The sequence below is a fragment of the Plectropomus leopardus genome, chromosome 11 (assembly GCF_026936395.1).
Source record: "Plectropomus leopardus strain MGB_pleo_1.0 chromosome 11, ASM2693639v1, whole genome shotgun sequence".
In the NCBI taxonomy this organism is placed as follows: Eukaryota; Metazoa; Chordata; class Actinopteri; order Perciformes; family Serranidae; genus Plectropomus; species Plectropomus leopardus.
In genome coordinates, this window is record NC_142186.1 from 15,045,705 (window position 1) to 15,069,792 (window position 24,088).

The following is a 24,088-nucleotide window of genomic DNA, read 5'->3' on the forward strand; positions in this document are numbered from 1 at the left end:
TGGTTTTTTTTTTTAAATCAACTTAACAACGTGTTCCTTTGTTGCCTAAGCCTAACCATATGCTTTTGTTGACATCCGGTTATGGTTGTGGCATCCTAGAGGGTCAACAACAGATACCTTGAGTGTAATTTCTAGACGCGAAAGTATACTGGCAAAGTGGTGATATGTGACTTGGGATGAGAACGTGCTGTCCTCCTACATGCTTAGCACACTGAAAAAGTTTCAGTTCTGTAGCCTCACCCCTACATGCCACTAAATCATACACGCTGGACCTTTAATCGTTTTGGAGGGTCACAAGCCGAGCAAGTTCAGCACCCACTGCAGTTTAGAAAAGTTTCCTATAAAAAAAACACTCAGTCTGAAATCTCCTCGGCACGCTGAGACTGATTAGTTATTAATGGCTGCAGCTCTGTGGTTGGCAGCAAACTGCCCTCAATAAATACACACAGCGTGTTTCACAGTCTTGTTGATGAATGGTGCTTTATTACCAGACAAATGTCTCAGTAACAGCTTCCACTGGACAGCAAGAGAACTAACAGTCTGGCACTTTACTACTTCGAGTAATTCAACGAGAATCACTGTTACTTCTCATTAAACAAATGTGATGGCGGCCTCATAATAGTGACTCTCACATGTTCAACAGTTCTGATGCCCAAACTTTTTTTTATACCCCACAGAGGAGTGTCACTTTTGTTTGGGTCACAGCAGGGTAAATGTCACCATGGACTGCCATTATGCAGCAGTGTGTGTGAATTAGCATTACAATGAAACTGTATGAGCTGACGCAGGATGAAGAATGAAAAGATGCTCTCAAAGGCTATAATCTGAGAGGCAGTGAGTGAGGATGTGGCTTCCCCTTTCAACATAAAAGGTGGAATATAATATCACCAGGCACAGTGAAAGCAATGCATTCAGCATGGAAACTATAAGAGCCTCCCTTCGAAACAGACAAACCCGAGGAAAGAGGATCAAAGCCTTGATCCTGGATTCATTATACCCGCTGAATCTGCTCATGGTTCAAGAAGAAATCGAGAAGACTAAGAGGAATTTAAAAATTTAAGTCAAAAGTAACACGGGTTGTTTGATGAAAATGAAAGGAAAAGGAGGCTTGTTTATGCCCCTAAGATTTGTAACTGCAGCCTAGAGGGGTCACTGAGGTGAAAAACAAAACAAAGTCATAAAGAACATCCAGACATCCACCTTCCTCTTGCTGCTCATTCTCCTCTTTTGCATCTCCAATTAACATCCCCTCTGCAGTACTTCTCCTTCCTCTGAGCCATGAAGGGAAAACTCTTGTAGCTTGCCTCCTTTCACATTTTGTTCTTCACCAGCAGGCCTGTGGGAAAACCGCCTCAGTGTAGAGGATGTCACTGAGTCACTCAGTAACTGATGATCACAGCGGACCAGATGGAGCAGAAGGATCTCTGCTTGCTAATTCATTCATATTTCTGCTGCATCTCTCTTTTCTCTCACTACAAAATCATTGCTTCATTTCTCTGTACTTTAGTCCATATTATAAGAATCTGGGGGTAACTCCCACATGTTTATGAAGTGAACAAGAACAATAACTTTGCAAATATATGTTGCCTGACTGAGTGTGAAAATAGATTTTCCTAATTTTACAAAAAATGGGCATAGATCATCATTTGATCCTTTCTTTTTTTAGATAGTGCCCTCTGCATGGTTTATAAACTGTACAGTGTTAAATACCACAGGGTTCCTGCTTGAGTTCACATGTGTTGAAATAATAACGTTAGTAGTTAAGTAAGTGAATCTAATTTAGTGAAAACAGGGTTTATTACAATATCTCATCATCACAGTGAGGCCCTTTTATTTCCTCTCTCTCTCTCTCTCTCTCTCTTCTCTATCATTATTATACTCTCACAGTAAACAATCACAAGGGCACCATCTCCTAACTTAATAATTAATTGCATCTTAGTTTGATCTCAATATCCCAGTCCCAGTATTAGCTGCTTATTTGTTTAAAATATTTATATTTCACCCCAGACATTATTTTCTTTGCCGTGCAAGGGACCGTGTAATAATCATTTAAGTGGTCTCTGACAGCATAATTATAGCCTCTTTTACAGTGCCTGATCATGCAGGACTATTACGCAGTTATGTTGCCTCACCATCTTCTATAAAAAGGTACAGTCACGGGATTAGAGGACAGAACTGTTTCGCCTTTAGGCAGGCAAGAGAGGTAGCAGCATCACAGATAGCACAACCTTTGTGTTAAAAGGGCTACTGACATCTTAAACATGACAATGAGTCATCAGGACCCACACTTAATCTGCACTGTAGGGCACAAATGTTTTCAACTTTGCTTTTGTTCCCTTGATGAGTTTTGTGCTTCTCAACTGTCCTGACAGCAAACCACAAAATGTCCCTGATGGGTCTGATCTTCATGTCTTTGAAACACCTCTCTGTTAAACTTTGGAGATATCATGAGCTCATATCTTGTTCTTCCTGGCTTTCTGGTTTGAGTTGAGTTGAGTTGAAAAAAAAAACTCAGCAAATTGTCTTAGAAGACTAAAATTGGTATTGATACTTTAAATGTCACCAGTCTTGGTTATTAGAGCTCCCTCACAGCTTTTACTTTTCTCCTCTCCGTCTCTTCTCTTTCTGTGTGTTTACTCCTCTCTGCTCCTTCACCTTGTTTTCTTCACACGCCTCTCCTCATACTTCTCTGAGAACAGCGTATTTCAAAACACTACAAGAGGTCTTCGAACCTCTAAAATGTACCTCAAATAAAAAGAGAGTTATGTACTTCTGTATGACCTCCAGTACAAATTCTTTTCTTCTAACCCTGGTCTTGTCTCCACTCTAACAAATATCTAGTCCTAGGGAGGATCTTGGCTGTTAGTCTCTGTCTCTGAAATGCTCAGTGTTTTTTCTGGAGGGTAAAGTTTTAAAAGCAATAGAGGGGGTGGGGATGTGATTACTGGAAATTTGGACACAGAATCTACAAAAGGCAAAAAGAAAACCCAGCTTAGCAGCCTTCAACTTTGCATTACATTACACTGAGTTAAGAGGGAATTAGCAACAGCAATAGAAATGTATTGCGAGTAGTGGATCTTCCAATAGGCAACATAGGTGACCATCTAAAGAGGGGGTGCCAAGTATTGTCATTAGTGCTCGTTATAGTTTGTAAAAGTACAATATATAAGAGATAATCTTAGTTTTGGGTGAGGGTCAGTGGGTTCTAGGGGAAGCATGGCAAGGGTCCCAAATGTGCTAATTCTGGCACTCAGTATTAAAGTATTAAAGCCCAATAGTTGTGATTATTTCGGACTTAAGATTAAATACATGCTCTGTGCTCCATTTAGAAAAAATGGAGTTTTAGCCATCACAAAAAAAACAGACATGGGGGAAATGCCTAAAAAAGCTGTTTGACATTAAAACAGAAGATCCAAATTAAAGCTGACTGCAGACTGTGTGCCACCAGGTCAAAAGAATGGTGAGCAAATTTTTCAAATCTGAAAAAAAACAAAAAACAAAAAACAAAAAAACAACAAAGTATATTTTCAAAGCCTTCCCATATCCACTCTCTAAACCACCACTACTGCTTTTCCAGTACACTCTGCTCTGAACAATGGAGCAGATGTGAAAGGGGTTGTTTGTTGTGGCAAACAGAACATTTTCTACCTACTCTGCAGTTCTCCTCAGCTCTGCAGTGTTTTATCTTTCAACTCTTCGTTTTAATATTATGGCCCACAACTTCCCTGTTGTGGGACATTAACTTATTTCCAACTGCAGCAAAAAACAGGCTTTGTGCTACCACAAACAGCAGAGGGACAAAGTTAGCAACTGCTGGGTGAACACAGTGGAGCATTAAGCAGCTAAAGGACTTGGTGGAGACCAAATATGAAACTAAAAGGAAAGTTAATATTAGATTTCTTATTTGGCAAGAAATCCATAAGAACAGCTATACCACTCACAATGAATGCTAATAGTGCTCTGTGTCTGCAGACCTCTCAAAGCGCTTATACAGAACACCACATTCCCCTATCCACTTAATTCATACACTGGTGGCCGAGACTACCAAACAAAGTGCCACCTGCTCATCGGTTAAACATTCTCACACACTCACACACTGATAGCACCACCATTGGGAGCAATTTGTGATTCAGTATCTTGCCATAGGGTACTTTAACATTCAGACTGGAGGAGCTGGGGATCGACCAACAATCTGGACGAGCAACTCTTACTCCTGAGACACAGCTGCTCAACAATGCACTGGAAAAACAGAGTGGCAAGTAAACTAGCTTAATGCTCAAGCAAGTATCTTACAAAAAATCTATAATAAAGGTAAATTCATTCGAAAAACATGGCCACATCCAGCATGGCAACACTGCAGTAGACTCCATTAAGCCTGAGGACTGCCCAGTGCAAAGATATTTCAGGAGCTTTAACCACAGCCAGACGTCCAGCTTTCTCACCATTCGTCCCACCTGCACAAAACTTCAGGAAAAATACGGGCTTTGCCTCACATGTCAGGCAGCCTCTGGGTGGAAAGATGATGGATGCAGATAAGCTCCTGTCTGAAAAAATCAATCTCTCAGCTGCCAAGGTGCTGAGAGAGTGAGTCGACTGGTCCAGCAATCACTGATTCAGCTACTCTGCAGCCCTGCAAATACAGTAGGTAAGACAATCCCTGAGGGGGTTTATAGCGTGAAGGTGAGGATGTCAGCGAGCTCCAGCCAGGCAGGCCCCATGGGCGAGAGCGGAGGAAAGTAAGTTTCCTCTACATGCATTCACCTCAGAACACTAAGTCACATTATCCTGCTATCCTCAAATGAAGAATTTGTGGTGGTTTTAAATCCTAAATAAAATGAAGTTGTAAATTAACCCAGCGATGTCTATCCATTTATCCACTGGTACATTTCACAGGAGGGGATTGGAAGTTCAAAATCTGACTCAAGTTCGTAATACATCCTTCCATTTTCATGCCACTCTATCCTTTATGGATATGAATAGTCTTAAATTATGATTTTCTAGTCACTAAGTGCACATTGTTCCAGTGGTCCAGTATGAGTGCGACCCTTTGCTTTTTGTCGCAATATAAAATCCGCAATCATGAGTCTCATGAGGGATTTAGCTCTATTTCCTCAATGTTGATATTGCACAGGGGGAGGCTCCCAGCATTTGGATGAGCCACATCCGTCAGGAAAATAATGATGTACTATTACGAGCACGGAGCATGGAGAATCTTATTGAAACGCCGCCTAATGAGGGGTTGTTGGTTTCTACAAATCTCTCTGTCCCCCGAGTCTCGAGACAGAGGGGGAATGAGGCAGGGAGAGGTATTTCAAATCAGGCGATAGACAAACTGATTTTTTTTCATATCCTCTTGCAATGAGGAAAACAATTTAGTTGGAATCGAACTTGGTCGCATCTTCTTGTGGTGATAATTATCAATAAAGGTGTGAACATAACAAAATACGATGGTTTTGTCAATAAAACTGTTGGTCTGTTTAGCACTATTACCGTTAGATGACACTGTGAGACTTCACAACTATTGCCACTGTCTTTGTATAAACCAAGTTCAACATTATTCTCACTGTGAAAATTACTATTTTAACCACTTAAGTGTCTGTCAGTCAGCAGAGCGTCACTGACATGTTTTCATGCACGTGGAGAGACGTGACTGACTGACCTGATCAATCATGTAAAGAATCAATACCATCCCACTGTAACTGACGGTAGCATGCCTCCCTCTCAGAGTTTTATTTATGTTTTTTGACACATGTTCATATGGAGAATGAATAATGATATCTGCAAACAGATAAATGGTGCAGCTTTTGTTTATGTTTTTCTCTCTGGAAAAACCTCCTTTGACAACATAAAAGGCGAAAAAGCAGAACAACTGAACAGAGCCATTTATATCTTTTCAAGCCACAGTGTCAGAGCTTCTATTAACAATGACAGTCTGTGCTGTGATTTTCCCAAGTCGTTGCTGATTGTTTTTCCGAGCCTAGAAGAAACAGTACATGATGCTATTCATAGCAACTCATGCATATATGCTCAACATTCAGCAGTCGGTTGCTATATGTGTCAAGGTCCAGTGTGTAGGATTTAGGGGGATATATTGGCAGAGATGAGAATATATTATAATAAGTATGTTGTGTTGTCTGCATTTTCTTTACTGTATAATCACCTGAAAATAATAATGGTCCTTCTTTCATTACCTTAGAATGAGCTGTTTATACCTAAATACAGAGCAGGTCCTCATCCAGGGAGTCCACCATGATGCACTGCTATGTTTTTACAGTAGCCCAGAATGGATAAGCCACACACTGGCTTAATGGTGCCATTCACATTTTCTAATTTTTGCATGTTTGCATCAGCCACCATAGTAAGCAGCAGCAAAGAGCCGAACAACATAGGAAAAACTTTTTAATGTGCTTTATTCAGTGTTTTTACTGATTTTAGCCCTTGAGACCTGAGCAAATTACCCCAAACTTAACAAGAAATAAGGAAAAAGTGCAGGAAAATTACCTAAAAGTTATCAAAACAAACAAACAATGAAACTGAAAAGATTCTTAAAAATATAAATAACTCTGTGACATAACTTTCAATATATAAATGCCAAGTTGCTCATTGCCTTTCCCCCCCATGGTTTCCAAAGAAATCAAACCAATTTGCTCATGGTTCTAAGGTTTAAATACTTTCCTTTATGTCAGTACTGTAATTTAATTATTATTTATGACATCTATTGCACGTCTGTCCGTCCTGGAGGAGGGATCCCCTTGGTAAAAACTTTATGAACAATGAACACTGAAGGAATCCTAAACAGAAGTTTACGCTTGGCACATGAGAGAAGTTTCAGCTGGTTGCAATCTGCACTTCTCACCACTAGATGCCACTAAATTCTACACAGTGCTCCTTTAAGGGAGCCCAGGATTATTCTGACATGAAACCTTCTGAGGTCAGAAATATCAGCAGCTACCCTGCAGAGTGTCCCACAAAAAGGGAATCATCTGTCCATCACAAGCCACTACAGTAAACAAGGCAAACTCTATAAACTCCCTTGCAACCTGCAGGTATGAAACAACAATACTTAATCTTTTATCATCAATTCTCAGGCTCAGCACAGTGGATCTATTTTTCATCAATATCTTCACTGACAATATGAAAAGGGTATTGATTAAGTTTCCTGAATGTACTCATTTTTCAATAGCTGTGGAGTTGCATTGTTCATTCAAATTCAATATCCAACAGTGGCAGGGAGGCAACGCAAAGCCATTAGACAAAAATTATGAGGATCTATTTTTAAGTCTTTATTGCTGGAGAGAAATATGAAGGGTGACAGGAGCTCAGGGCAGCATACTCCTTGAGAGACAACCTCGTGTTCTGCAGAGCCTCCTCATCATCACTCATGTCTTCCCTCGTTCCGTCCCTTTACTCTCCTCAGTCTGGGTATTGATTGGCCCACTTCCGTCTTTTTCTCAGTGTCTGTGGGACATCAACTGTATTTCTCTTTCAGCCTCATTATTTCATTCTTATGTTTTGTTGGAAAAAATGAATTTGGAAATAATCTGATAGCATATTTAAACATCTGCACATCCATACATTTCATCAGAAAGCCACAACAACTATAAACGTAGGTGCTGAGGGATACTGTAGTCCACTCCCTACTGGAATACTGTATGAGTGTTGCTTATGGAAATAAGAATTACAATGATGGCGAGGCATTATCCTGTATTGATTTCTGCCAATAGATTCTCCTCTCAGGGAGGTCAGGGGTCAGAGGTCAGGGTTGGCTGCACACACAGAGATTAGTTGTCCTCTGTGGAACTATGGTATGATGTTTTAGAGAAACTAGACTTTGTACTGCAACTTCAACTTTTTTTTAGACTTCGGTTACCCATCAGGAGATCAAAATCAAAGCTGTGATGTTACCAATATTATACTCATAACCACACTTGAGGTTACTTTATCTCATCCCAACCTGGAACTGCATAAGTCATTGTGATTATGCTGACAGGTGAATATCTAACCCCAGAGATAACTGCTGTCAAGTGTGCATGAGAGATTTAACTATGGCCTGCAGATTATGGAGACTGTGATGCCAAAACCATAATCATCAATTATGAATTATTCTAATAGAGCACATTCAAAAAATGATTGAAATGAAACACAAAGCAATATTTTTAAGTAAAATGGAACAGAAATATATAAAATCAGAAATGTGTCTATTCAAATAATAAAATTTAATGTAAATATGCTTAGTATAAACTGAATGTGAACAAATTGAGTAAACTTAAAAATAATAATAAAAGAGATTCTTGGCCCCCGTAAATAGGAAGCAATATTTTGACTAAATCTCACTGAAATATTTGAAATCAAAAGTTTATCTATTCAAAAAAAAGATCACATAAATATGTTTTGTATAAACGGAATGGGAACAGTTCGAGTAAACTTAAATAAATATCCTTGGCTATAATAAACATGAAGCAGTGTTTTGATAAAAATATAACTGAAATATATGAAATCCAAAAGCAGACATTTTGTGATGAAGACATCAGATGATCTGCTATATTGTATATTGAACACCACTCATGACTTGCAGTAAGTGCATTTCCACTGATTTTCCTGCTGTATTACATTTAGCACATCACCTACCTTGAGCTATGGCTATGGACTCGAACCTGTGCAGTTCTCGCAGCAGGCAGGTCCTCTCAGACGGATGAAGAGTATAAATAAACTCCTTGGCTCCCCGGGGCGAGTTGAGGGGCTCCACGGGCTCCTTCAGCGGGTGAGTTCCCAGGTTACACCGCTGCACCAGCATGGACAGAGGAGGCTCCGAGGCGAGCCGCGCTGCGGCGGCTGTTTGGTGGCTGCTGAGTCCGGCTGTGGCCGACCCAGTCCCGGCTCTCAGAGAGAGAGCGGGCCGCAGGACTCTCCGCAGGCAGGGCAGCATCGCTGGGATGGAGGTAGAGCAATACACCGGGGACCTGGTGGAGAACAGTGGACAATACAACAGGCCCGGTCATCACTTTGAGCCTGCACGATGAAATATTATTCTGCTGTAATTTAACATGAGACCATCCTACACATCCTCACCTTGGAGGCAGCCTGGGTTATTTAAGGACTAAACACGAGGCTGGCATAAAAATACACATTATTTATCAACGAGCCTATTGTATGTGCCTTTTGAGAAATATAAAGCGTCAAAAGACCGCGACCGCTGCCCAAAAATCAAACTACAACTTGTCTTATCGGACGCACCTCAGTCGATGCTCCGCTGTCCCGTCCAACAACCTCCACAAGGAACCGTAGAAATACACGAGCTGCTCCGCGCGCACGTTTCTTCTTTACCGGCGGTGAGATGTTGTCGATGTCCGCACGCGACCTCAATCACCTGACTGCGAATAGGATTTGTACAAAATCACATATTTGCGAGCATATTCCGTGCTGCTGTAACCCCTGGCTGACAGGATGGTGTGAGGCGGATGGGAGGGCACGTCAGCGGCCAGCAGCCCCGAAAATATTTTCCAATAGCAGCGCTGCTTTCCTCCGTGCGTAACTCTGACGGCACCGCCACGCGTACGTACATTCAGTACACAAGAGCAGTCAGCTGTATTCATGACATACTACAGTACCTCTGTCATAACAATAAAACACGAATATGGACCTGCGTGTTTAAGTTGGTCACTTTATACCTAATCAGTGTGTCTAAGCTGATATTTCAAAAAAATAAAAATAAAAAAATAGTTTCATATAGTATTCTGCTTTAATAATGGGAGTGTGTGTTTGTCTGTTTGGGTGTGTGCACATCCCTCCCTCAGCTATTATGCACGTGGGGCATTTGAACTATTTATCCAAACAGTACGGTCCACACCCCAGGAAAATATGACACCATGTGGAAGTTATGTGTTCCGAGGAGGAGAACTGAACTTTAGACAAAAAGAGGAAAAGGCGTCTTTGTACTCATAATCTAAAGCTTGGTTCATGTATGTTTTACATAAGGTCCTCTGTGTGGGAGATTGGCAGATTCATTGTTTTAGCTGCACTTTATTGATTAGTAGAGTTTTTCAGGCCTCTGTGGGAGGAGTGATGCATTACGCGACTAGAAGCTATGAACCATGTCTGGGTGTTAAAGACAAGTGCGCCCCCTGGTGGACAAAACTAAGCACATCATCGGTTTAAATGCTAATGTAAGGTAATAGAGACTGTATTCATTTAACCCGTGTTATCCTGCTCATCAGTTACATTTGGGCCTGTGCATGACGTTATTTCCAACTCAATATCCAACATTATTTTCAGGATGGGCATGTGTAAAAGCTTTGTCACAATCAATCAACTGATCACAAAGCTCACTGTGCAGCAACTACCAGTAATGGATGAAGTACCTGTGAGCTTACACTGAAGTAAAAGTGCCAATATCTTACCAGAAAAAGATTCTGGTAGAAGTTAAAGTCACTCTTTAGAATATCACTTAGGTAAATGTCCTCAAAAAGACATCAAAGAGACACAAACAATTACAGAAACACAAAAATACCATAAAGAGATGCAAAGGACCAGAAAGACACAAATTGAACAGACAGAAAAAAACTGAGATGCAAAATGCCCCCAAAGAGACACAAAAAGGAGTAGACAGAGACATAAAACAACCACAAGAAGATACAAAAAAGAAAATAATTATAAAAAAAAATCCAAAACTCACCTCAGAGGCACAAAACAACCACATTTCACTGCCTCTTCTATACCATAATTGAGCCCCCTTTGGCCACAAATTGTCATAAGTGATTACTGCCATTTGTTAACATTTTTAAAAAATTGTTTGATTGGACACTATTTCAGAAGTTAGCTGGCAAACTGAGTAATCCTGTTTGGTGCAATATCCCACATGCTCTGAGCTTTAAGGCAGGTGTCTGACTGATGGCCGTTGTATGTAAAAACAAAGCTAACAGAGCCGTCATTAGTGTTATTGGGAACAGCTGTGCTTATCCTATCACAAGTCAAATGTCTGCATAGAGAAAAGGCTCACTGAGAGGTTATTTTTGCAAAGTAGTTTGAACCACTTTTTTTGAGTAGCTTTGGTTTACCACACTAGATTTCTCTCCAGGTGCAGCTTTGCTGTAGTTCAACTTCTTCCAGTGTGAAATAATTGGAAGCTTGAAAATTGATACTTCCACAAACGCTTTCCCAACAATGTGCATTACCATCGCTGCACGATTAATGCAATCTGCTAATGAGGACTGTGCAATATGGTAGAAAGCTCCAGAACAGCTATTATACGGATGCTGATGTGAGGTTGTTTTTATTCAGCTATTCACCAAAGTTCAGTGATGAATGCAAGATAAAAAACTGATCGCTTGATACACACAGAAGTCGCACACAAACACATTCAAGAAGTTAGTGAGCCAAAGCAAAATTTATATTTTTTATTATATTGCTAAAGCTGTCATTACACAAAAAATAACAACCTTTTACTTCCTGAAACAAACTGCATCATAGCCTGTTGAACTGTACAGGGACAGACAAGAGAGGTCAACTCTCCTCAGGAGGAATAATAAGCTAAAAACTAAACTAGAATCCAGGTTTAACTGTACTTTCAAACCCTCAAACTATAAACTTCTTATTCATAGGATATACTGGCATCTCTGATATAATATATATATTTATGCTAGCAATTTAAATATGGAAATTACAGGTTGGTAATATATTTTTTAGACAGGTGGACGGCCAAAAAAAAAACAAACAAAAAATATTAACATCATCAATAATATGAAAGACTGAATACTGGTTTTCCAGAAACATCTGAGCAGAAATATTTATCTCTGTTGAAATCAAACAGTGCTGTAAGCAAGTGGTTTGTGGTGCACCCCCTGTTCGCACTACGGTTTTAACTCTAGCACAGAGACGATATTGCTTATGTCATTCCTCCTTTTGCCGTTGTAGAATTTCATACATAAGAAACGTCCTTATTATATAGAAACAGACTGGATTTTCATGCTAAGATGTCTTTGGAAAACGCAGGTCAGACATTGTGGGCAGCACATAATTTGTTCAAATTTAATAAGATCAGATGTTCAATAACATGTTACCTGAAATCAGTTGTAAATAACTGGGTCACAAACATTCAAATTTGCATTTCGCCATCTGTTCCAGCAAACTTCATATCAGGGCTGTTATCAGTACGCTCTCAGCTCAGCTGCTCCAAAACATGTGTTTAACAGAAAAGTATTCATTTCTAAAAATGATAAAATGATGATTCAAAAAACTCATTCTGAAGAAAATGCCGTGTCTCAACTGAACTGAGGCGTACGCAGCTCTGCATCATGCAAATACCATTTGTCCCAAAATATGAACCTATAATACTGATGCAGGCCTCTCCATTATAAAACCAAGACTTGTTTACCTTTTGAAAATGTTGCAGACTTCTGGAACTCAGAGAAACACACTTCGTTGTGTCTGCTGATCATTTTAAACCAGTCAGCATTTATGCAATTCTTAAAATACAGTGCAATTATGCATATGTGTGAAATATGGGACTTAAAAAAAACATATCAGGACGGTCGTGAACAACACATCATCACAAAATACATGCATGCATAGCGGAAAGAACTCTATTACTCTGATATTTTATATACGTATAAAAATAGGTTGAGAAAAAACAGGATTTAAAGACTGAGGAGAAGAAAATAAATTAAAAATGTGTGAGTTCGTGGACTAACTTATACAGCTAAATAACATTTACAGTTTCATACATCTTTTAGTAGCCATGGTCTCACAGTGCTTGAACTGAAAAGCAAATTAAAGTACAGACTATGAATCAGGGATGTTTCAGCCTATAGTCTAACAACGCTGCAGTCTGAGGCAAAGCCTTTATATGCAAAACACCTCACTGCCCAGAAAAACAGAACATTTTAAATTGTACCTACTGTCATGTGTTTCTTATTATACAGTTGATTTTGATTTTTAAGGTAGCAAAATATGTACGTACTGGACTTGTCACCTTTGATGCAATTGCAGAAACTCAAAACACCGGAACTGGAAATGACAGATGTAAAAACTTAATTAATCAAAAGGAAACGAGCATGCATGCTACATGCGTTTCGAAGAAGACAACAAAGACTGCAATATAACAGCAACCAGACAGTATAATAAAACCAGTATGGCAACGTTCAAAACATCAAAAACATGTGTCCTTATTAACTTCTATAAAATGTTTAATAATATTTATATAAATCTCAATTAACCTTGAGGTTTCGACATGGCACATCTGTACTTTGACATTTATCAGTAATGTTATGAGCAATCAATGTGCAGCAGGTTGCAGTGTGGCTAATGAATGCTACAAAAAAAGAAGGGGCTTATATATATATATATATATATATATATGTATATATATATATATATATATATATACACACACACACACACACACACACACACACACACACACACACACATATATGTATATTATAAGGGCTAATATATATAAACACAAACAACTGAGGAGTTCTACAAAGCTCAGCATGTAGATATTGCAGATTAAATGAGATTCATACTGGGGAAAAAATGCAGAAAAATAAAACCAATTCACATCCAATGTAATGGGCTTTGAAGATCATTATATGAAATCAATCGTGTGAAACTTAATGACTGTGGCACCGTGGGGAGGCAGAAGGAAAAGTGTGACACACCAACAGAGACGTGCAAAATTATTTACAAATCATGTAAATACTAAAACGACTAAAACAGGCAAACTTGTAGTGTCTCTTAATGTCATGGCATCAACCATGTGATGCTTTAATCACACTGTCATCTCCTTCAACTTTGACTTGATTGAAGTTCTGCTTTCTGAGGAGTTCTCTGTATTGGTCATACTGCCGCCTGTGTTGTGGACATACTGCATTTAGTATTTGAACTGTGAGCGGCAGACAGCTTTGACAACGCAGCACCTTCCTGCAGCCGTCAGGGCGACCCTCCAAGTAAGCCGTTGTTGTAATTCAGGAGATCCCAAACTGTGCAATCAAAATCCGACCACTGGAGCCATGACTTTATAGTGCGTCTGAATATTGCTCTCTTGAGGCTGTGAAGTACTTACACTGGTAATTGCGCTCCTTGTGCCAAGTCACTAGGCAGTTAGGACGCTTATTTGTCCAATGATGGTACAATGCACTAAAACAATGAGCGTTTTCACATATCATACAGTGTCTTTTTACACTGAAAGGAGGCAGACACATTGTCCTTGTCCTACCCTTTGCTTCAGGAAGAATACTGGATACGTGTGTGTAAAATACGTCTACTGCCTCCCTTAAGGAAATGTACGTACTGTAGTGTAATACAACTCTGTCCCTCTCTTGTTAATTTTTTACACTGTCATTGGGCTCTGATTTGCAAAAACATTTTAGTGCTTTTCGAGGACCTCTATGAGAAATTAGTTCTTGTCTTGCTACTCGTAAATGCCCATGTAGTTACTTGACTTATTCATGGATCTACAAGTGGGCCAGTGATGCGCTTTAGGTCCAAACCAACATTTTAATAAACTGACTTTATATACTTTCTGAGGTATCATAAGCCAAATCAGAAAATGTGAACCTGAAAGATGGCATCACTTTTTTTTTTTTTTTTGTAGAATCATTATAGATGGCTTCTGCAGTGAAAATTTACAGAATGAGAAACACTGCATGTGGGACAGGATAGATTTCTCATGAGAAGCCTTTTGATTCTGTACATCGCATTTCTATGAGCAATATTTTTTCTAAAGCCTTTGACCTCATTTACAAACAATGAACAGAGAGCCTCATTACTGTGACACCAGCTCACATAACTCTACTGTCACGTCATCATGCGATGCGTGGTGCAGAACGGTCGTTAGTGAGAGTTCTCTTGAGCTTAACCCCCTTGCGGATAGCCACCAGCATGTTGCCTTCTGACTCTTCCCCCGCCTCCTGTCCTCCTCCTTCCTGTCCTGTCTCAAGGTGAAGCTGCTGCTGCTGCTGGCTGGGCTGAGGTACAGTGGGAGGATTGGTCGTAGCCTGACCGCTCCAGGACATCACAGGCAGCGTGCCAGCGTCCTCCCCTCCTGCAAAGGTTGGAGAATCTGGGCTCTCTTCTCCTCTTCCTCCGCCCGTCTCCTCTGCGCTCCTGCTTCCATTAACTGTTGTAGACATATCTGGGACCGTGGGGATTTTTACTGGGATGACTGGCGTGCGAATAGGGATGGGGCCTGTGCCCACAACGGAGCCGGACCGGCGGGCGGAGGGTTTTGAAGAGGGTGTGCGGCGGATGGTGGCCACCCCAGGGGTGACAATAACTGGACCATGGCCTGTAGAGTATGAGCCAGAGGCATTATGGGAGCTGGATCCAGAATAAAATCCCTGACCAGAACAGGGGCCTGCAATGATAAGACACAAATGAGAATTTGAGACATTAACAAATCTAATTTTACTACAAATAAAGTACATTTTAGTATATTATTATTCATTAACAAGAATAACAAGATGATAAAAAACATAAAGAGAAAGAAGGTAAAAAATTGCAGAACAACTATTCTTCTGATGAAAATATACTAAGGGAGTAATTAATCAACCAGATAAACTATCAACATGGGACATCAAGAAAGTAAAAATTGAAATATTTGAGAATACTTATCCAGTTGTGACACTGTCAGTGCAGTCTGTACCTGTCGGGGTAGGAGGATAAGCCCCAGTGTGGACCGGTGTGGGGGGATAGGGCCCTGCAGAGTAGGCCCCCTGTCCATGGTAAGGAGTCTGTGTGCTGGGTAGGCCGGCTGTTGAGGCCGGCCGCTTGCTCTGGAACATGAGTCGGTAGGACTGACTGATGTCACTATTTCTGGGGATGGTGGAAGACTTGTCAAAGTCCGAGTGCTGCTGCTCAGGCTCCTGATCTCCGGCCATTGAGAAATAGTCATAGTCTGAAACTAGAAAGAACAAATAGAGAGGTTAACATGTACTGATATAACAAGATATTGCATTATATGATACTACAACCCCAATTCCAAAAAAGTTGGGATGTTGTGTTAAACTTAATTCAGTTGAAAGCAGTACAAAAACAAAATACTTGAGGTTAAAAAGGTACATATTGGTTTTGATGCAACATATGCTGCCATCCAGACAACGTCTTTTTCAGGACGTCCCTGCTTATTCCAGCGCAACAGTGCAAAGCAACATTCTGCACATTTTCCATAAACTTGGCTTCATAGTAAAACAATGTGGGTACCAGACTGGTCTACTTGCAGTCAAGACCTGTGTCCCATAGAGAATATGTAGCGCGTTATGAAGAGCAAAATACGACGATGGAGAATTTGGAATGTTGGGCAAATATCACATATCAAGCAAGAATGGAAAATAATTCCAGTTTCAAAAGTTTAGCAACTAGATTCAAGAGTGTTACCCTGTGAAGGTATTGTGTCCTCAGAGCAGCAGGGTGTGTTGGTCTGTGTGCTGTAGCCACTGGAACACTGGATGGAGTCTCGACTGGACCTCTGGGTGTCCAACTCCAGACCTCTGGATAAAGCCAGAGCCAATTCCTCATGGGCCTCAATTTCACCAGCCTGGAGCAATCAACAAATGAGAAAAAAAAACAAAACACTTGGTTAAGTCTGAAAGTCTCAGTGTTTGGATACAGCCAGACACAATTCATTGAAGTCATTTAAATCATTAGGTACAACTCATGAAAGTCATTAAGTGGGAACATTACTGTAGTGGTGGGAGGCTCATTCATGTGGTCTAAATGCCAGGACTACAAAAACATCTGTCTGCTGGAAAGTTGAATGTGAGGTCAGCTGAAACTTAGGCGACACCGATGGCCTCACGTCCAGTGTTGGCAGAATTAAGGGGTAATTATATCACTGAACGATTCTGGTATTTTAATGGCAATTGCTGGAGTCCGAATGATTTCACAGACAGAATGTCTGAAATCATATAAGGCTCCTTCGCATCTAAAAACATAAAATAGCAAAGTAAAAATCAGATGACTCTACACTAAGTAGAGTTTGTATAGTAGTACTAAGGCTGACAGCCAAATTCTCACCAACACTGAACTCTCCCACCTCTCTTTGGTTAGAGTCTAGTGGATTTAGACTTTTCAAGCACTTATTAATGCCTTATTCCAAATGAACATACTCTACAACTACTAAGTCTCTTGAGTCTTAAGAGTTTTTCCTCAATGACCTCCTAAATACTGTTTATTGAGAGTACATAAGGAAGTTCTTGTACATAAACTTTGATCTTATCATAATGTGCTTTGTTCAGTGTGAGCTTAAGAGGTGATAACACTGCATTCTCCTTAAAACACTTAACAGTCTATTCTTAAGTAACAAAACACAAAATGGTGTTTATAGAGTCCAATTAACTCTAAAGTAAGTTATTTTAATACAGAATATGTTCCCCACTCAAAAGTGAGGTCATGTTCATAATCAATTCGCGAGCAGTTTGAAACTCATCGATCCCCACAGGACCCCATTCTAAAATTGCCTCCTCTTAGCATTTCGTAAACGCATTTCAGCACTTAAGTGCTGCAATTCACAGAACCTTTTCTCAAGTGATGGGTTAAACCTTAAAAAAAGTGAGGTCTATTGAGATGGAGACGTTCTATTTGCATTTATTATTTATTTTTATTTATTATTATTTATTTGGAAGAACAAAGTCAACACAAGTAGAAATGTATCTTTTTTAATGGACCAATACAGAGTTTTTCAAACATATCTATTAAGGAGCCAATATGCTACTAATATGCATGCTGATTAACCACTAATTGGTGGTAAATGTATGTACTTTAATATAAAGTGTTACCAAAAATGGTAAATGAAGAAGCTCAACAGAAAAGTTAGTATGTGCCATAAATATCAAAAGTAAATGTCTGGTTGAAAATGAGATTGGCTAAATGACAGCAGGCTGTGTGTGAATGGGACTGAGACTATAACTGACCTTGAGAGGAGCAGCCACGGTTCTGTACTTCTCTTCCACTGATGCTGATGTTTGTAGCACAGCTGGAGCTGGTGCTAAGGTCGAGATGGAGGGCGGGCCTGAGGACGGGCAGCTATCATTACTCACACTGCCATTACTGTCCACCACAGCTGGCATCTCCTTGTCTTTCTTCCTCCTCAGTGTGTTGACCACGGGCTGGTCATATGGGCCTGGCTTAGCCCAGTCCTGCAAAGGAACACACATCAGTGTTCAGTGCTGATATTTCACATTTCTCTATGATAGTCTTCAGATTCAATCAACATTTAAGAGAAGCAAACTGATTAACTACATTGTTTCATTATCACACTGAACAATTAAAAAATGAAAAAGGCTTGCACGTTGTTTGTTGATCATAAAGGCTGAGGTGATAAACAAACCTTCCAGCTGGGAACTCTTGATGAAGGCACCATGGGGGAGCCCAATATGCAGGTGTGAGGGTGGTCTGGTAGCAGGGCTGAGGCGGGACGTGACCATGAACGAGTGGGGCAGGAGGAGGTGGTGTAGGATGAGGAGGAAGGAGGGAAGAAGGGGAAGGCAGTGCCTGACCCTGAGCCCAAACTGCCCCCATTGCTATGCATGTAGGGGGAACTGACCGGACTGTAGTGGTCAAAACCATTGGACAACTGGATGTGTGCACACCAGTAGGAGACGGGATGATAACAGAAACCAACAGAATAGAACAAACACATAATGGGATAAATTACTGAAATGATAAACAGTGGAAAATAAAAAGGAAACAGATCACAATACTGGGGAAAAATCACTCAAATGAACACAGAAATAATAAGGAATCAATATTGATCATGTCAACACAACAAAGGAAATGGGCACAAATGCTAAACTAAATGGAAACTTGAGAACGAATGCCCATGCCGGGGAGGCTCCCGCTGTAAATTTGAGATAAACTAAAGTCGACGTAATACACAGCCGAGTTTGAAGTTTATTGGGAGGAAGCTGTGGTGGGTGTACTGTTGAAACAAAGAGGGTTAAGATTTATGGCTGGTAAGTGTGCTTCACCTTGTCAGTGGCGTGCTGAGGCGCATTAGCAGCAGCTAGAGGAGAGGGAGAGCTGCAGTCACTGTGGAGCTGCCCAGTCTCTGATACCTCTGAGGACCTGGAACTGGGACAAGGCTGGGACAGCGAGGGCGGCAACAAGCAGGCAATAAAGGGACGAGACGAGAGGGAGAGAGGAGGGCAGAGAAATTGAGACATATGGGGGGGTGGGGGTAGACAGGGAGATGCAGAGAGAAGCAGTTTGTTAAAGAGCAAACTTTTCCACGGTTCTCAGCAGTTAGTGAGGAGTACAGGCGAGTGAGAATTTGCACTGGGAGTCATACCAGCATTAATTGCATGGACATCAAGAGTGTTGGAGCATTGTTAAAAGGAAGCACAGGCAAAGTTCTTCTTTAGGATGTTAACAGTATCCTCACAAGCTCGACATGTGTGACACATGATATTTAAAGAGATCTATTAGCCCTGGTTATGTTAATGTTATTATATTATTTTGATAATGAATACATGCCTATAGAGAAAGAACCTTCTTGCATGCTGTCCTCCAAAAATAAGATTTTGAGTTGGGAGCAGCTACAGAACACCAACCTCCATAGAAATGGGCATTTAAAATGTCAACATTAAAGGTCCAGTGTGTACGATTTAGTGGCATCTAGCTGTAAAGACTGCAGAATGTAACCAGCTGAAAGTTCTCTTCCTTTGAATTCCTTAAGTGTTTATTGTTCAGGAAGTTTTAACCAGGATCTGGATTATTAGCAGAGGTCTCTTCCTCTCAAAAACAAATGGTTCAGGTGATTAAAACTGGTAGAAACAGTGAATAAAGCAGTTTTTGCATTACAAATAAGTGTTTTCTCCTATGCCATTCGGCACTTGGCAGTCAGATTGCTTGCCTCAGTTTTTTACTGATCCAGAAGTTCAGTTGTTTTTTTTTTTTAATCGGGAGCTGAATTATCCGCAGAGGTCAGATCAGGTGATTTAAACAGGTAAAAACACTGTTTTCTAACGTTTCTTGTTAGAAATCAGTGTTTTTCAGACAGCTTCATCAGTGGGGCTGCAAACTACAGTAGCCAACAATAATATAGAAATGGCCCTATCTAGAGCCAGTATTGACTTTGTCCATTCTGGGCTACTGTAGAAACACAGTGGCGCTACATGGCAAACTGTAGTCTGTAGATGAGGACCCACTCCCTATATAGTAGCGGTTGCAACGGTATGACATTTTGGATTTTCGATATTTCACGATAACGGTATAAGAAAATATCGCAGTTTCACAGTATTATTATTATTATTATTATTATATAATAATAATAATAATAATAATAATAATAATAATAATAATATAAATGGCTCATCCTAAGATCATGAAAAAACACAACTATTCTTGTTTTAAGATGATTATACACTAAAGAAAACAAATTATTTTATATTTTATCACTGCCACTATATCCCCCTAAATCCTACACACTGAAACTGTAAGTGTAAGCCATGGCCTTATTGACCTTTGGGTAAGGAGTAATTCCCTTTAAGCCCCATTTAGCCATGAGACTCTTTTAAATATCTACTACTGTAACTGCACTACCAATGAGGCAATGTGAGGGCTGATTCCTAGGACTGTACAGCAAATGGGTCAGGTACTGACTTGCCAAACCACCTTCACTGCATCATAAAAACTTGGAGTCTAACTATACCAATGTGTTCTGGATGGGGGAACTCTGGTTGCTGGCGTGCTAACAAAATGTAAGCTAGTGCAGTCGCTTCTCACGCTTGATCTCAAACCACAAACCCCACGCAGATAATCCTCTGGACTATCACAATAATAATTGTCTGAAACTTTGTGTCAGATGGTTCTATAAGACTGACACTACCAGATCTGCCCATAGAGCCCAGCTCCTGGTCGATGTAAAAGCCACTGTCGACACTGTAACATGTCATTTTAACTGTGATACTTTTAATGAAAATACAACAAGCAGTATGTTCAAGCCAAACCACAGTCTGTCACAGCGGTCGGCGCTTTAATAGCAGGATGGGGCTGACCTGTGTTGCCCTGGGCTAGAAAGGAGGCAGACTAATTTCCTGAGCATTTATGCTATAATAATAGCAGTGAAATGACTTCACCATGATCACATACACTAACTGCTGCCAGTTAACTGCCTCTCATAGTGACGGGGGAGATGTGTGAGAAAAGACTTGCTGGTTTGGGGTTTTCTCTCTGTCTCTGACTACAATGACTTGTAAATCACAGAGCGTATGTGGTTTTATAGTCTTGTTTCAACCATGCGTACACACTTAGAGGTAAAATTATGGTTAAGTGTGGGTAGCTGAGGGTTTTTCTTACCTTTGTTTCAGCTGGCATCGGTGAGGATGACTTGGACGATGTGTATTGGTCGTGTGATGAAGAAATGAAGCCCGAGTCGTGGGAGGAGATGCTCGAGAGCCGGGCTGGGGCCTGCTGGGGTAGCGTGGAGCTACGGTACCGGTGGCGGGGGTGATGGTGGTGGAAGAGGTGGTGTGAGGAAGAGGAGGAAGAAGAGGAGGAAGGAGAATGAGAGTGAGAGCCACTGGATCCCCTGGAGTCACTACTGTTAACGCTGTTCAGACTACTGTGAAAGGGGAAGGAGTGAGGGATGAGGGGAGGACCAGATGAAGGAGAAGTTTGGCAGTGATAGACGGGGTAAAGAGAATCAAGTGCACCCAAAGACATGGATTGAAGGAGGAAGGTTGGGGAAGAAAGGGATAAAAAGGAATAAAAGGGACAGAATGGAATCAGGGGATTGGGGGGAGACAGGGTGGGAAACAATTAACACGGCACACCAAGATGCAGCAGGCAGTGACTGAGGCCAATCCAGTCAAAACAACAAAACAAACCAACATAAGAGGCGTGAAATCATAATGACAGTAATTACAGGCAGGGAATCACATGATTTCTTGCCTTTGAGACAGCTTTTAGAGAATATTCAGATGAAAAGCAAAAACAGCATAAACACTGGGTCTAATTACTGTGTGAATTTAGACTTGAAAGCAACAATTTGAGTATCTCAAACACATATGAAAATAATATATTGAAAAGCCAGTACAATGACAAATACCAAATCTTGGAAATAAAATCCACAATAACATGGCAAAAAATAGTTTAAGCTTCTACAGCTTAAAATGTGTGAAAATTATAAAAAAAAAAAAAACAAAGCATCAAAATCATCAAAGTGGCTGTCTCACAATGACTTGTTTATTAAAAAAAGCCACAGCTCAGGATCAAGAGGGGAACTTTCTTATTGTGAACTGAAACTATTAACTTGCTTCTTTAAAATGGATTTAAAATGTTTTCACAGCCTGGAAAGCCTTTAAACATTCTCATGATGACATAAGAGGTAATTTAAGGTTTTGATTCAATCACGCAAATCCCACAACCCCAAAATTGATGTAAGATTTTAAACGGACAAATGGAAAGCAATACACAACCCAGCCATAACATTTCTTTCTTTAAACCAGAATAGTTCAGGAAGAATCTTTGGGAGACACACATAAAGCAGGAAGGACAGACGGCAGAAGTCATGGTCTGAACAGCTACAAAATAAAAAGTATAACCTTTAATACTTAAGTTTAAAAAACCCCAAAACATTTATCTGATAATGTAGCTTAACTTAAACTGCATTTCTCCACGAAGTGACCTAATGAACAGCTATCACTAACAAAGACAAGATGAGGCAGAGGTACAAAGACGATTAAGAATTTGTAAAACACTCCGTCTCATATCGACCACCGGGTGGCAGACACAACACAAACGTTTTTCTCCATGTCCTTGTTCCACTGCATTACACTGATGTATGCTGTCTCCATAACTACTGAAAAGGTCCACAGGACAAATTTGCAGACGTCAGTTGATCGTATGTGTATACTTGTCATGCTATGATATATCCTCTCACATGACCACATATAGACATTGTATGGGGTTTCATCTAATTGTTTCTTACTTCTTGGAAATGTGTATTAAAAATGGCTGGAGTAATTTCATTTTCCATTGACTTCATTTTAGCAAACTGAATGATGTTATGATTACAGAAGACATGTACTCAAAGGAAAGCCTCTCTTTCACAAAATTGTGTCTATGAGTCGTGTGATTGGCTGTGGAAGCCTACCTGCACATGCTAGACTTCCTGGACATGGTGGTGCTGGGGGATGAGGGAGGCGTTTGATATGACCAACCGTAGTCTGAGCTCTTCAGGTCCATGATCACCTGAGAAAATATCAGTCGCACTTATTAGTCGTACTTGTAATGATGAACAACACTTAACATAACTTTATGTAATCCAAACAAACAGCCCCTTTAAAAACACATAAATAGCTCATACAGGTCCAAAGGAGCATGATACCTGACAATGAAATGAAGGTCAGTTGATTTAGCACCAGCTGTTTCACCTTTTGATATTTTTCCTCACCTGTTCACTAGCAGGGGGCAGCTTGTGTGGGTCAGAGGTCAGGGCTTTAAGGTCATCAGAGATAGCCTGGAGATGGGTGACCTCTCCCAACATAGAAATCTCCTCATCCTAAAATAATAAATGCCAGCGAGAGAGCAGAGTGGATAGAATGAAGAGTGAGGTAACTTTCTGTTATTCTCTAAGTGCTCTCTGAAGGCTGCCCCCCCTCTGCTGTACTCACCACTACGGGCCGCAGCATGGCTACGAAGCAGCAGAACCTCTGTCTGTCCTCTATGAGAGCCTTCCTCAGGGCCTGTTTCTCTGTCTCCTCCAGCAGAATGTATTTATCACTAACATCCTGCATGGCACTGTCCAACTGGGGTTGGATATCACCACGACCTTGGAAAGAAAATGGACACACAAAAACAATGATTACATTATTACAGGAAAAATAACATAGCAAACTCACAAGGAAACATATGACTGGTCTTTTTACTACTTCACAATTCACTGAGATAGATTTTTTTACACTAAACCTGAACAAAACTTTCCATTTATCTTCCTTCACAACACAAACACTAAAAAGAATAGTGATGCTACTGTAACATGCATGAATAATCAAAAATGATATGATAATGTAGCAATGAAAGAACATTCTGTGTTTTGGATTTTCATCACTTCTCTCTGGTGTTGGCCGGTTGGACGGTTACTACTGAT

The 24,088-nt window shown here is 40.4% G+C and overlaps 2 protein-coding genes across 6 annotated transcripts in view; both read right to left on the minus strand.

Annotated features, from left to right (window-relative positions):
* LOC121945319 (transmembrane protein 65) overlaps positions 1-10,899 on the minus strand; it is a 74,252-nt gene extending 63,353 nt beyond the window's left edge. Inside the window, exons 1-2 of one of the 2 annotated variants that reach the window (XM_042489437.2) lie at positions 10,673-10,899; positions 8,629-8,960 (exon numbers count right to left, since the gene is read on the minus strand). In XM_042489437.2, the coding sequence (XP_042345371.1) occupies positions 8,629-8,960; positions 10,673-10,749 (409 nt within the window). In that variant the 5' untranslated portion in view covers positions 10,750-10,899. Of the gene's footprint in view, positions 1-8,628; positions 8,961-9,234; positions 9,488-10,672 lie in introns of those variants that run through there. The other variant, XM_042489438.2, reaches the window with a different exon arrangement.
* Positions 10,900-11,378: 479 nt separating this feature from the next.
* LOC121945453 (protein MTSS 1-like) overlaps positions 11,379-24,088 on the minus strand; it is a 58,254-nt gene continuing 45,544 nt past the window's right edge. Inside the window, exons 7-16 of one of the 4 annotated variants that reach the window (XM_042489623.2) lie at positions 23,613-23,770; positions 23,393-23,500; positions 23,093-23,190; positions 21,295-21,424; positions 18,966-19,079; positions 18,326-18,571; positions 17,910-18,134; positions 16,375-16,534; positions 15,644-15,901; positions 11,379-15,355 (exon numbers count right to left, since the gene is read on the minus strand). In XM_042489623.2, coding sequence (XP_042345557.2) covers positions 14,805-15,355; positions 15,644-15,901; positions 16,375-16,534; positions 17,910-18,134; positions 18,326-18,571; positions 18,966-19,079; positions 21,295-21,424; positions 23,093-23,190; positions 23,393-23,500; positions 23,613-23,770 — 2,048 coding nt within the window. In that variant the 3' untranslated portion in view covers positions 11,379-14,804. Of the gene's footprint in view, positions 15,356-15,643; positions 15,902-16,374; positions 16,535-17,909; positions 18,135-18,325; positions 18,572-18,965; positions 19,080-21,294; positions 21,560-23,092; positions 23,191-23,392; positions 23,501-23,612; positions 23,771-24,088 lie in introns of all 4 variants that reach the window. The other 3 variants (XM_042489621.2, XM_042489622.2, XM_088084054.1) reach the window with 3 other exon arrangements.